The sequence below is a fragment of the Bufo bufo genome, chromosome 8 (assembly GCF_905171765.1).
Source record: "Bufo bufo chromosome 8, aBufBuf1.1, whole genome shotgun sequence".
Classification (NCBI taxonomy): domain Eukaryota; kingdom Metazoa; phylum Chordata; class Amphibia; order Anura; family Bufonidae; genus Bufo; species Bufo bufo.
The window spans coordinates 203,436,017-203,449,368 of NC_053396.1; the positions used below are offsets into that span (position 1 = coordinate 203,436,017).

General features: G+C 47.9%; 2 protein-coding genes across 4 annotated transcripts in view; one reads left to right on the forward strand and one right to left on the reverse strand.

Moving 5' to 3' along the window:
- VARS2 (valyl-tRNA synthetase 2, mitochondrial) overlaps nucleotides 1-6,424 on the reverse strand; it is a 43,822-nt gene extending 37,398 nt beyond the window's left edge. The window contains exons 1-2 of one of the 3 annotated variants that reach the window (XM_040405948.1): nucleotides 6,386-6,424; nucleotides 15-182 (exon numbers count right to left, since the gene is read on the reverse strand). In XM_040405948.1, coding sequence (XP_040261882.1) covers nucleotides 15-167 — 153 coding nt within the window. In that variant the 5' untranslated portion in view covers nucleotides 168-182; nucleotides 6,386-6,424. Of the gene's footprint in view, nucleotides 1-14; nucleotides 188-1,085; nucleotides 1,176-6,385 lie in introns of those variants that run through there. The other 2 variants (XM_040405945.1, XM_040405947.1) reach the window with 2 other exon arrangements.
- Nucleotides 5,911-13,137, forward strand: LOC120977822 (gastrula zinc finger protein XlCGF49.1-like). The gene is made up of 2 exons (XM_040405951.1): nucleotides 5,911-6,214; nucleotides 11,714-13,137. The coding sequence occupies exon 2, from the start codon at nucleotides 11,911-11,913 to the stop codon at nucleotides 12,637-12,639; it is 729 nt and encodes a 242-aa protein (XP_040261885.1). The 5' UTR covers nucleotides 5,911-6,214; nucleotides 11,714-11,910; the 3' UTR covers nucleotides 12,640-13,137.
- Nucleotides 13,138-13,352: the final 215 nt, after the last annotated feature.

The window sequence follows — 13,352 nt, forward strand, 5'->3', positions numbered from 1 at the left end:
AAAGTTTTACATACCGTTTCCTGAGAGGCCGCCGCCTCCTCCAGCTGACACTGCTGGCGCCGCCGTCTCTCATCCCTCTTAATCCGCTCTGTGGCGGTGGTGGTGGCGCCTCTGTGGGGGGCTCGACCAATGAGACTGCGGTTGGTGTCAATTAAGAGGCGGAGCATTTTAGGGGAGGGGCCCTAGAAGACATAATAATGAGATGTATAACGCCCCGGGGAGATCTGGTCGGCCATGTGCGTATTAGTGGGTAAGGTGGCATGATTTGGGTATGGAAAGGTAGTATTATATGGGCACGGTATAATATTTAGACACTAAGGTTCATAATTATGTGGGCACAGTTTAGGAACTGTAGTAGTGGCGGTAGTAATGTCTGGAGCTACCATGTGAGCACAGTTACTAGGAATTGTATGGTAGTATTATTATTAAGGCACTGTATAGAGGTATTATATGGGCACAGTTTGGGAGTATTATTTAGTATTACATGGGCACTATAGGGAGCTATGTGGGCACAGCTAGGGAACATTTTGCTTATGAACTGTATAGCGGTATTATTTGGATAAAATATATGTGGCTATTATATGGGCACAAATATTCAGGAGTATTATTAAGGAATTGTATGCTATTACTTGGGTACTATATGGAGGTATTATATGGGCACAGTTAGAGAGTATTACTTAGGAACTGCATGGCCGTATTGTATGGGCACAGTGCTATTTAGAGACGTATGACTTGGGCACTAAATGAAGCTACTATGTGGGGGCAGCTATTAAAGAATTGTATGGCAGTATTATTCAGGCACTATATGATGGTATTACAATATTTGGTAGTATTACTGAGGCCCTATGTGACGGTATTCTAGGGGCACAACTAGGAAGTATTATGAAGGAACCGCATGCTGGTATTACTTGGGCACTATATTTTGGTATTATGTCATAGTATTACTTGGACACTACATGGTGGTATTATATAGTGGTATTACATGGGCACAGTTAGGGAATAGAATATTTAGGAACTGTGCAGCAGTATTACTGGGGCACTATATGGAGGTACTATGTGCGCACAGTTACTAGAGAGTGTTATTATCTGGGTGCTGTCCGTCTCTCCACACACTGACCTTGCCTCTCTCTCCCCGGCATGCAGGCACACTACTCTCAGCCTCACAGCTCTGAAGGCTGCCGGAAGTATGCGCATGCGTTCCAGCAATTAATCCACCAATCAGGACTCCTTTGGCCCATTCTGAATTCGAGGCTTGGATTCCGCCGCCGACCAATCAAAGAAAAGCAGTAGAGCTGTATACATTTCCCTACATCGGTGAGATTTCCCTACCCCGTCACTTCCGGTATCAACGGAAATGACGTAGGGAGGTGTGCTGCGCAGGCGCAAAACGACGGGTTAGGGAAATCTCACAGCAGTTGTTCAGAAGCTCAGCTGGACAGCGGGACACTGCGCATGCGCCGTAGAGCCTCACCAGCCTTAGGGTAGGGAAAAATTACGGGCCAGTGCGCAAGCGCGGCTAACTACATAACATCAATCCGATCTCCGCGCCTGCGCAGTGTGGGGGTAGGGAGATCTGATGGCCATTTTTTCTGTTAAAAAAATATATATATATGGGGGGCTGTCTGCGCATTATATGGGGTGCTGTCTGTGCAGTATATGGTGGGCTATCTACGCAGTATATGGGGGGCTGTCTGTGCATTATATAGGGAGGTCTGCGCAGTATATGGGGGGCTGTCTGTGAAGTATATAGGGAGGTCTGCGCAGTATATGGGGGGCTGTCTGTGTAGTATATAGGGAGGTCTGCGCAGTATATGGGGGGCTGTCTGTAAAGTATATGGTGGGCTATCTACCCAGTATATTGGGGGGTGTCCGCGCAGTATATAGGTGGTGTTTGCACATTATATTGGGGGGCTGTCTGCGCAGTATATGGGGGGCTGTCTGCGCAGTATATGGGGGGCTATCTACGCAGTATATTGGTGGGTGTCTGTGCAGTATATTGTGACGATGGAGAATTAAACGACCGTATCTCCTACACACCGCTTACACCGTGACCGTATCACCTACACACTGCTTACACTGTGACCGTATCTCCTACACACCGCTTACACCGTGACCGTATCTCCTACACACTGCTTACACCGTGACCGTATCTCCTACACACTGCTTACACCGTGACCGTATCACCTACACACCGCTTACACCGTGACCGTATCTCCTACACACCGCTTACACCGTGACCGTATCTCCTACACACTGCTTACACCGTGACCGTATCTCCTACACACTGCTTACACCGTGACCGTATCTCCTACACACTGCTTACACCGTGACCGTATCTCCTACACACCGCTTACACCGTGACCGTATCACCTACACACCGCTTACACCGTGACCGTATCTCCTACACACCGCTTACACCGTGACCGTATCTCCTACACACCGCTTACACCGTGACCGTATCTCCTACACACCGCTTACACCATGACCGTATCTCCTACACACCGCGACCGTATCTCCTACACACCGCTTACACCGTGACCGTATCTCCTACACACCGCTTACACCGTGACCGTATCTCCTACACACCGCTTACACCGTGACCGTATCTCCTACACACCGCTTACACCGTGACCGTATCTCCTACACACCGCTTACACCGTGACCGTATCTCCTACACACCGCTTACACCGTGACCGTATCTACTACACACTGCTTACACCGTGACCGTATCTCCTACACACCGCTTACACCGTGACCGTATCTACTACACACTGCTTACACCGTGACCGTATCTCCTAAACACCGCGACCGTATCTCCTACACACTGCTTACACCGCGACCGTATCTCCTAAACACCGTGACCGTATCTCCTACACACTGCTTACACCGTGACCGTATCTCCTAAACACTGCTTACACCATGACCGTATCTACTACACACCGCTTACAGCGTGACCGTATTATTGCCCGCAAATCACGTTCCGTGGCTCCATTCAAGTCAATGGGTCCGCAAAAAAAACGGAACACATACGAAAATGCATCCGTATGTCTTCCATATCCGTTCTGTTTTTGCTAAACCATCTACTGAAAATGTTATGCCCAGCCCAATTTTTTCTATGTAATTACTGTATACTGTATATGCCATACGGAAAAACGGAACAGAAACAAAAAACGGAACAACGGATCTGTGAAAAACGGACTGCAAAACACTGAAACAGCCATACGTTCATGTGAACTAGGCCTTATAAAATCCCTACAGGAAAGCGTAGACTTAATGTTTTCCGATGGGGAGGCACAAATGTGAGCGCGGGAGGGACCTGAGGTCGGCAGAGCCTTACACGACCATTGGGTAATTGATAAAAAAGGTGCCGATGAAACAATAGTGTTAGAAATACAGTTTTATATTCCTAGCGCTGTCGTTTTTACCCTCTGTCAATATTTATACACGGTGCCAAAGGATCAAGAACGCCAAAAAGGCCCTCCGATCTGTGCCCGCCAAGACTGAGTGAGTTTTCTTTTCTCCGTCTTCTTGAAATTCCAATTATGTCCGGTTTCAGCTCTGATCACGGACCACACCTTTCGGACTCTTGTACACGACTATATGCACTAAAACATGTATAGCGTTAGTTAACGGGCCATATTGATGGTGCGTACGGGAGTACATGGCCTCATGATGTTGTCCATGTTGTCCCGCACTCATATCATCTATTAGTACAAGACTATATCCCCGCTGGCAGCTCGACTTGCACAGCACCATTGTACACTATGATGCTGTGTACCCCCGTGGGCACGATCAATGCCGCTACGGGACATAAGGCCCTCTCGTAGGGAATACAGTCGTGTGAAAGAGGCCTTAAAATGGGTTTTCTCATCTCAGACAATAGGGGGATATCGCTCGGATAGGCCCCCATTGTCTTATAGGTGCTGTTCCCCGCACCTATATTGAGAACTGATCCTCGAAATTGGAGTATGGCGCAATGCGCATCCTCTGCCGCCCTCCATTCTTTTCTATGTGAGACTCGTGGATTAGCAATCAGTGGTCGACGGACCCCGTTAAATCTGGTGTCCTCCAGCCACAGCGCTACCCGCTCCGTTCTCAATATAGGTGCATGTCCCATCGGTGGGCCCCACCCCTATCAGACAATGGTGGCATATCCAAGCGATATGCCACCATTGTCTAAGATTGGAATACCCCTTTAACAGCAGTTAGGTGACTCCCACAAGGGCTCATATGAAAGGGCACAAGATTGATTGCATTTGCTGTTCATGTGCCAATCAGAGGGTCTACGATCAATAAAGAGCCAAAAGATCGCTCGTTATTGATGGTCATGTTCACGGTTCAGCCACCTTTGGCAATAATGCTTTTTTGAAGAAAAAAATAAATAAATACCAAGGGCTTTTTAATAAACGCACAGTAGTGACGCTATGGTAGTTTTAATGTCACCGCAGCGGGAGTGCCCAAGGTTACTGTTACCCTGTACCGGCCAATGAAAACACAGACACATTGAAGTGAACTATACATTTTTTATTTTTGTATAAATTAAAAAATATCCATAAAAAATAAAATATATCATATAACAATTTTAAAGAAATTGCTCAATTTTGAGGGGAGTTGGACTGTCGTGGGGTAGGTGGTCTGAAGCTGGCAATGGTAGCCCCCCCCCTGTCCTGTCGATTCTCTGAGATAAAACTACGGTCCACAGGAAAGGATGCAGGGCGAAATTGTGGGGTGTGGAGAATATAAGGGTCTGAGGAGGAGGAGGGGACCCGAGCATGGGGGGGGGGATGGAGTATGACAATAAGGCCTCATGCACATGACAGTACTTTTTCACGGTTCCGTTGTTCCGTGATCCGTTTCCGTTTCCGTGTGTCTTCCTTGATTTTTGGGAGGATCACCAGACATGAAAAGTGAAAAGTTTTGCCTTGCAAATGATAGGAAAAAAACGGACGCGGATAACAATCTTGTGTGTCTCCGTGTTTTTTCACGGATCCATTGACTTGAATGGGTCCGCGAACCGTTGTCCGTGAAAAAAAATAGGACCGGTCATTTTTTTTGACGGACTGGAAACACGGATCACGGACGACAAACGGTGCATTATCCGAGTTTTCAACGGACCCATTGAAAGTCAATGGGTCCGCAGAAAATCACAGAAAACGGAACAACGAACACGGAACACAACAACGGTCGTGTGCATGAGGCCTTAGTGGGGAGGAGAAGTAGAATAAGAGACAGAAGGGAACACATGCTCGGGGGGGGGGGGGGGGATGGGAAGGTTGTCGGTAATGGTCACTGGTGTGGGATGGGGTTGGGGCGGCGGTGCCTAAGGCTGGGTTCGCACCTGAGCGTTTTACAGCGCGTTCCTACAAATGCTCAACAGGCATAAACTAATGATCCCCTATAGCCATGGTTCTCACCTGAGCGTTTTACAGGGCATACGAACGCGCTGTAAAACGCGCTACGCCCCCAAGAAGTACAGGAGCTTCTTTGGGGGCGTATGGTCGCGCGTTCCCGCACATAGACTTTCCGGGAACGCGCGACAATGGGCGTTTGCTTGTTTCCCTCCCGCGTATGTAAACGCTCCAATAAAATCGCGCATACAGAGCACGCTCAGGTCTGAACCCAGCGTCATTTTCCGTGACACGTTCTCTAGCATGATCTGCTCGGGCGCCATTGAGTCCATCAGACTGATGATGCTTACCCCATAATGGTAGTTAGGGCTGCGTTGGGTCGCCGACTCTGCCCCCTCCCAGCGGCGAATCAAGGCAGCAATAAACTCCTTCTGAAGTTCGGCAAAACCTTCAAGAGTGTCGGGAGCGACCTCTACACGGGCCACATAATCATTTGGATTCGGCACTCCGGATCTCTGCCTGCTCAGCGGGGCTCTCAAAAAAAAAATTACCTTCTTGGTGCCATTGTGCGTCGCCGGAAACCAAGGCCGCTGTATCCATGTATGTAGTCCCTGACACGGGGCCCCCTCAAGCCAGGAGAGCCACAGTAAAGCCGTACCTAAGTTGCTAACTAAAATCCTATAGGGGGCGGCGGCTGAGAGGCGAGCCCTGCGTGCACTGTGCGGGGGAGGGGAGCGGCTTCAGGTCAGGAAGAGCAGTGAGCAGCTGTGTGCTGCTGACCGCCGCGTTTGGTTGTGAACTTGCGACCCGCCTGCCGGATTGTGAGGACTGAGGAGCTCTGCTGTCTGCACACTGTGGATACTGAGGTGAGCGCGCTCAGTGCGGCGCCGGCGGCGTGATAGACTGGACCGGGGTCCAGACTCCAGGACCGGTCAAGTGTGAGTGACTGACCCGGAGCGGTGATCGCGTTCACTGGCGGCGTGATAGACTGCTACGTCTGGAGTGAATGCACACGAGGAATGTGGGTGATCACTCACCTCCTCACAGCCCTGAAGGTTATGGTGGACCCTACAGAGCTACAGCACCTGGCCGTCTGGTGGTATAGAGGACCTTTGATGATGTCATGATCACGTGTGTGGGAGGAGTCAGCACTGCAATTGGTCAGAAGAACTGTCTGTATAAACTGCTGCAGTGTATGGAATGTGTACGGTGGTGTCGTGTGTGAATGTGTGTGCAGCAGAGCTATATGTGTAATGTGTAGAGCAGAGCTGTATGTGTAATGTGTAGAGCAGAGCTGTGTGTGAATGTGCATGCAGCAGAGCTATATGTGTAATGTGTAGAGCAGAGCTGTGTGTGGGAATGTGCATGCAGCAGAGCTATATGTGTAATGTGTAGAGCAGAGCTGTGTGTGGGAAATGTGCATGCAGCAGAGCTATATGTGTAATGTGTAGAGCAGAGCTGTGTGTGGGAAATGTGCATGCAGCAGAGCTATATGTGTAATGTGTAGAGCAGAGCTGTGTGTGGGAAATGTGCATGTAGCAGTGCTATATGTGTAATGTGCAGAGCTGTGTGTGTGAAATGTGCATGCAGCAGAGCTATATGTGTAATGTGTAGAGCAGAGCTGTGTGTGGGAAATGTGCATGCAGCAGAGCTATATGTGTAATGTGTAGAGCAGAGCTGTGTGTGGGAAATGTGCATGCAGCAGAGCTATATGTGTAATGTGTAGAGCAGAGCTGTGTGTGGGAAATGTGCATGCAGCAGAGCTTTGTGTGTAATGTGTAGAGCAGAGCTGTGTGTGTGTAATGTGTAGAGCAGAGCTATATGTGTAATGTGTAGAGCAGAGCTATATGTGTAATGTGTAGAGCAGAGCTATATGTGTAATGTGTAGAGCAGAGCTGTGTGTGTGTAATGTGTAGAGCAGAGCTATATGTGTAATGTGTAGAGCAGAGCTGTGTGTGTGTAATGTGTAGAGCAGAGCTATATGTGTAATGTGTAGAGCAGAGCTATATGTGTAATGTGTAGAGCAGAGCTGTGTGTGTGTAATGTGTAGAGCAGAGCTATATGTGTAATGTGTAGAGCAGAGCTATATGTGTAATGTGTAGAGCAGAGCTGTGTGTGTGTAATGTGTAGAGCAGAGCTGTGTGTGGGAAATGTGTAGAGCAGAGCTATATGTGTAATGTGTAGAGCAGAGCTGTGTGTGTAATGTGTAGAGCAGAGCTGTGTGTGGGAAATGTGCATGCAGCAGAGCTTTGTGTGTAATGTGTAGAGCAGAGCTGTGTGTGGGAATGTGCATGCAGCAGAGCTATATGTGTAATGTGTAGAGCAGAGCTGTGTGTGTAATGTGTAGAGCAGAGCTGTGTGTGTAATGTGTAGAGCAGAGCTGTGTGTGGGAAATGTGCATGTAGCAGAACGATATGTGTAATGTGTAGAGCAGAGCTGTGTGTAGGTACATGCAGCAGAGCTATATGTGTAATGTGTACAGTGAAGCTGTGTGTGTGTGTGTGTAGGTAAATTTTTTGCATGCAGAACTATACTGTATGACATTTACTCTTGAAAAGAGTAAAAAAAAGAAAAATATATTTTAAAAAATATATAAAAATGCAATTTAACCCTTTCCTAAAACTTAAAATAAAAACAAATATAAAAATTAACATTAAGGGTTTCGCCTCATGCAAAAACACCTGTACTGTTAAAATATAAAAATATTTATCCCATATAAACGGCAAGATGGAAGAAAACTGTTAAAATGGCTGATTCTACAATTTTTGGTCTCTTCACTTCCCACCAAAAAAGTGATCAAAAAGTCATACACGCCCCAAAAAGGTATCAATGAAAAGTACAGGTCGCCCGCAAAAAATGAGCCCTCACACAGCTCCATACACATAAAAAGAAAAAGTTATGGGGGTCAGAATATAAAATGTATTGGTGAGATTTTAGCTCGGTCGTTGGGCGGGCATGGGAGCACAGGGGTCTGGTGGTGTTAGGAAGGGGTATTGAGGGTAGGGGGCCCAAGATGAAATCTTGAGCAGGCGCGGAGATCAGATGGATGTTCTGTAGTTAGCCGCGCTTGCGCACTGGCCTGTAATTTTTCCCTACCCTGAGGCTGGTGAGGCTCTCCGGCGCATGCGCAGTGTCCCGGTGTCCAGCTGAGCTTCTGAACAACTTTGCAGTGAGATTTCCCTAACCCGTTGTTTTGCGCCTGCGCAGGGGGCGCGGCACACCTCCTCACGTCATTTCCGGTGCGACCGGAAGTGATGAGAGTAGGGAAATCTCACGGGGTAAGGAAATATAACGTTACACCGGAAGTATGAGCATGCGTTCCAGCACTGAATCCACCAATCAGGACTCTTATGGCCCATTCTGAATTCGAGGCTTGGATTCCGCCGCCGCCGACCAATCAAAGAAAAGCAGCAGAGTCGGTGTTCTACCACTTTTCTACACCCGGACAAAAGTCTATACCCGGAAGTGATGTAGCTGCACCGGAAGTCACGTGGACGCGTTGGAATCAGCTGGAGGAGGGGGTGTGCGCGCTGCGCAAGCGCATTCGGCTAAAGTATGTTAATCTGGCAGAACGCGCCTGCATTTTCCCAGCCCTCCATTTCTTTACTATCCATCTCTTTCTTTACCATCCATTTCTTTCCTTACTATCAATGGCGGCATAGAGTTCGTTCTAGCAAATGCCGAGCGCAGCGAGGGTACAAATTAATGTAGATTACGGGCTTGCGGCGTTCTGCCAAATTACTATACTTTAGCCGAATGCGCTTGCGCAGCGCGCACACCTTCTCCTCCAGCTGATTCCAACGCGTCCACGTGACTTCCAGTGCAGCTTCATCACTTCCGGGTATAGACTTTTGTCCGGGTGTAGAAAAGTGGCAGAAAATCGGTGGGGCGGGTAATCACTCGTAGGCGTGGCTTTTCCCTTACTCTCCAATCAGAATCCTGTACAGATTTCCGCAGTCACTCCTTATATGGGTTTTTGGCAAAAGCAACGTATCTGATGATGCTTTGCAAGGCAGGTCCTCCCTACAGCATGCGCTAATGTTTTTTTTTTTTTTTGAGTCCCCGCCCATTAAACATTGAAACTCCGCCTTTTCCTGCATCGTTATACCTACCAGGAGCAACTACGTTCTAGACATAAGTGTGGTGATTGCTCTGAGTGACCAGGAGGATGCCTGCATCATGGACTGTGCCGGGTAACGCATGGGAGGACCGGGGTAGCAGCAGGTGGGTCGGTTTATTATTCACACCATTTGTATTTTAAAAAAATTTTTTAATGAATTTTGAGGACACGTAATAGAAAAACTTGCAGTCCGCTGTCCTTAACGTAAATCAGTTGAAAGCGACATTAAAACACAAAATGACGTGCACAAAATGGGCAAAAAAAAGTGTGATTTAAAGAATTAAATGAATTGGGGCCACTGATCTGGCGCTGCCAGCATACAGAGGGCGATGCCTCGCGTCACATTTATTTAACCCCTTAAATACACCAGTTACTTACTCAAATCTGTAAGGTATGTACCTGTCGGGGCTCCAGAGGCTCGCCAGGAGTCACGCCCCCAGTGACGCGGCCGTGTCCTTAGTTACTGGGTGTAATGCATCGGGGGTGACGCCCAGCTGCCCTTTTGTTTTGTCTGTTTTATGTTGACCTATGGGAGCGCCAGGCACTCAACCAATCTGGCTCTGACCCGGAGATCTGGCCCCCCGATTATATCCCCTCTTGCCGTATTTTGACTCTATTGCGTCTTGATTGCTCATGCTCTCACCTTCCTTTGTACTACTCTGCTTTTGTGTTTGTTAGTATTGTGTGTTGCTGTTTGTCCTGCGCTTACAGATGTAGCTGAGCTAAACTCATGGCACAGCGCCATTGAAAAGTCAGTTCTCTTTTTATTGCCATTTTTTTTAACACGTTAACCATCAAGTTTAGCTCGGCTGCATCTATCAGTGTAAGGACTGTCGCCCAGTTGCGGTTCTGCTGTTTAGGGCTTATACTACAAGTAGGTAGGAAAAGTGTTCAGGGTTCTAGTTCAGGGACTCGCTGTCCTCTTCTTCTGTCCCTACCTACAGTCATTAAAAAAAAATCTGTGAAAAGTGTCCGTCTGCCCACTTTGGTGCCAGCTGTTGGGGCCAGGCTGAATTATACCGTATCTCAGGGATCAGCAACCTCCGGCACTCCACCTGTTCTGAAACTACAACTCCCAGAGTGCTCCTTTCACTTCTATACATGTTACAATAACGCTGAGTAAGTTTGCATGCTGGGAGTTGTTTCACAACAGCTAGAGTGCCGAACGTCGCTGATCCCTGCAGGGCATTACCTTCTATATGTTGGCAGTGCGAGATCAGCTGTCCGAATTTATTTCATTATATAAATCACACTTTTTTGTGCCCACTTTTATTATTCTTTCATTTTTATTTTAATGCCGCTTTCAACTGACTTACTTTAAAGGGAACCCGTCATCAACTTTATGCTGATCTCACTGAGGGCATCATAAAGCAGTGACAGAAATACTGATCTCAGCGCTGTGTCACTCATGAGCTTAAAAGTAAGTGGTCGCTGAGAACCAGCATCATAATCATTGCAGACAGGCCTGGAAAAGAGTCAAATCCACCTGAGAAGAGTCCTGGTTGTTCCTAATCTCCTGCTCTCTCGCCATCTGCTGATGACTGGCAGTTCTCTCCTAGAGAGAAAGGGAGAAAACTAGGTAGAAGACGGTCAGTCATCAGCAGGTGGGCAGGAAAGCAGGAATTCATGAATAACCAGGACTCTTCTCAGGTGGCCGTGACTCTTTTCCAGGCCTGGTCTGCAATGATTGTGATGTTGGTTCTCGGCAACAACTTACTTTTAACTTATAAATGACAGACCGCAGAAATCAGCTCACCTGTCTCTTCTTTATACTGCCGTTAGTATGGGTAGCATAACGTTGATGACAGGTTCCCTTTAAGGACTGCTCACTGCAGCTTTTTCTATTACTTGGGATCAGGTGTCCTCAAAATTCATTACAAAAAATACAAATGATGTGAACCTCAGAAACTGACTAATTAGAAATCGACTTCAACCTCATGTGATGGCCGGGGCACAATAAGGGGTGAAGACCGGGGCACAAGAACGGTTGGGGACTTCTGGTTTGTAAGAATAATAATGCTGTGGGTTGTACAGTGTTAGATAAACATTTTGCTATCTTCCTAAATCAGCGCCCCCTTCGGTCCATAGGTTGTGGTTGGTATTGCAGCTCATCCTCATTCACTTCTGTGGAGCTACAGTCCCGGACCCAACCCATGGACTGGAGCGGCACCGGTTCTGGAAGCGAAAATGTTTTTCTCATCTATTGAGAATTGATTTCCTGACTCTTACTTTATACTTTGTACAGGTGTAAACCCCAAGTCACAGGACGAGGTAGCAGCAGGGACTGCCAGGAATCTTCCAGCCGAAGTGGACCTCATACTTTAGACTTGAGAAGCCAGGTGGACCACTGGTAAGAAAGTCCCTAGACATCAACCACCTAAGAAGCCAGACCCCAGGAGAATTGGAGTGATACTAGAGTCCAGATCCAGAGACACTACAGAGATGGATCTACAGAGGGATGAAAATATCCAGAAGTTGGAGAACTGTAGAGAAGGGGTGGACCTCACCGACTGCTCAGAGGCTGAGAGCGATAGCTCAGAGGACTCCTTATTTGAGGCAGGAGACTGTCCCGAGGATGATGGTGATTACGTCTGCTCCTTGTGTGGGAAGACATTCAAGCACTTCTGCCACTTAAACAGACACAAGAGAATCCACTCCAGACGGAGCGTCTACAGATGCCTGGAATGTTCTAAAACTTTCCGTGATCAGAGAGATCTGGACATCCACCACAGATCCCACACCGGTGAGAAGCCCTTCAAGTGTTCAGAGTGCGAGAAGACCTTTGTCAGCCAGTCCCACCTCGCATCCCATAGGAGAACCCACACGGGAGAGAAGCCCTACACCTGCCCCGTGTGTCAGAGGAGTTTTACCCACTTGTCCAGCTTAAAGAGGCATGAAAAGATCCACATCGGGGACAAGCCTCACAAGTGCCCCGAGTGCTCAAAAGCGTACACCCAGAGAACCCACCTGATGCGCCACCTGAGGATCCACACGGGTGAGAGACCCTATCAATGTGACCAGTGCGGGAGAACGTTCACTAGGAAATTCAATCTGAAATCGCACTCCAGAGTCCACACTAAGAAGAAGTCTAAGAAGGGAGACCAAGAGGACCCCGAGTCTTCTGGCAGCACGGACGATTCTGAGGATTGGTCAACATGTGGCCCAAAATGAGCGTAGAGCAGGTCCACCTTGAATCATCCACTTTTGTCAAAAATGATGTGGCAGCCAGGACCTGGGCTGCCTGCTTATACTGTAAAAAATTGCATTAATTGTGCAGCCTAGACAGAAGATCGGTCTGGCTTGATGGCGTCCAAGGTGCCTCAGGTGAACTTCACCTGGTTGCTAAGGACACACTGCCTAGCAACCAGTTTTTTCTATAAGGTTGTCAGCCAGTTCGTAGTAACCAGTCCATCTCGGATTTATAAGTCGTAACAGAACAAAAGACAGAAGAGGTTTGGGAGGCGGTTGTGTACCCTCAGTCCAGCGATCTCATTACAGGGACCCCTCACCTTTGACCTTTTTTGACATTTCTATAGGTCACCATGTGCTTTAAACCCTTTAAGGCTGTGCTGGCTAACCTCCGTTACTCCAGCTGTGGTAAAACTACGGCTCCCAAGATGTACACTTTCTTGGCTGTTCTCAGAACTCCATAGAAATGAATGGAGCATGCTGGGAGTCATAGTTTTACCACAGCTGGAGTCCCAGAGGTTTGCCATCACTGCTTAAAGGGGTTTTCCAGGAATGATGAGTTTTTATCTAGTGCCAGCAGTCTGCCTCTCTAAACAGAAGATTCATACTTGCCCGCTCCCTAGTCCTCCGCTCTGTTCATGTTCTGTTCCCCCTGGCCAGCGGCAGCACGTCACCACTGAAGCCAGTCATTGGTT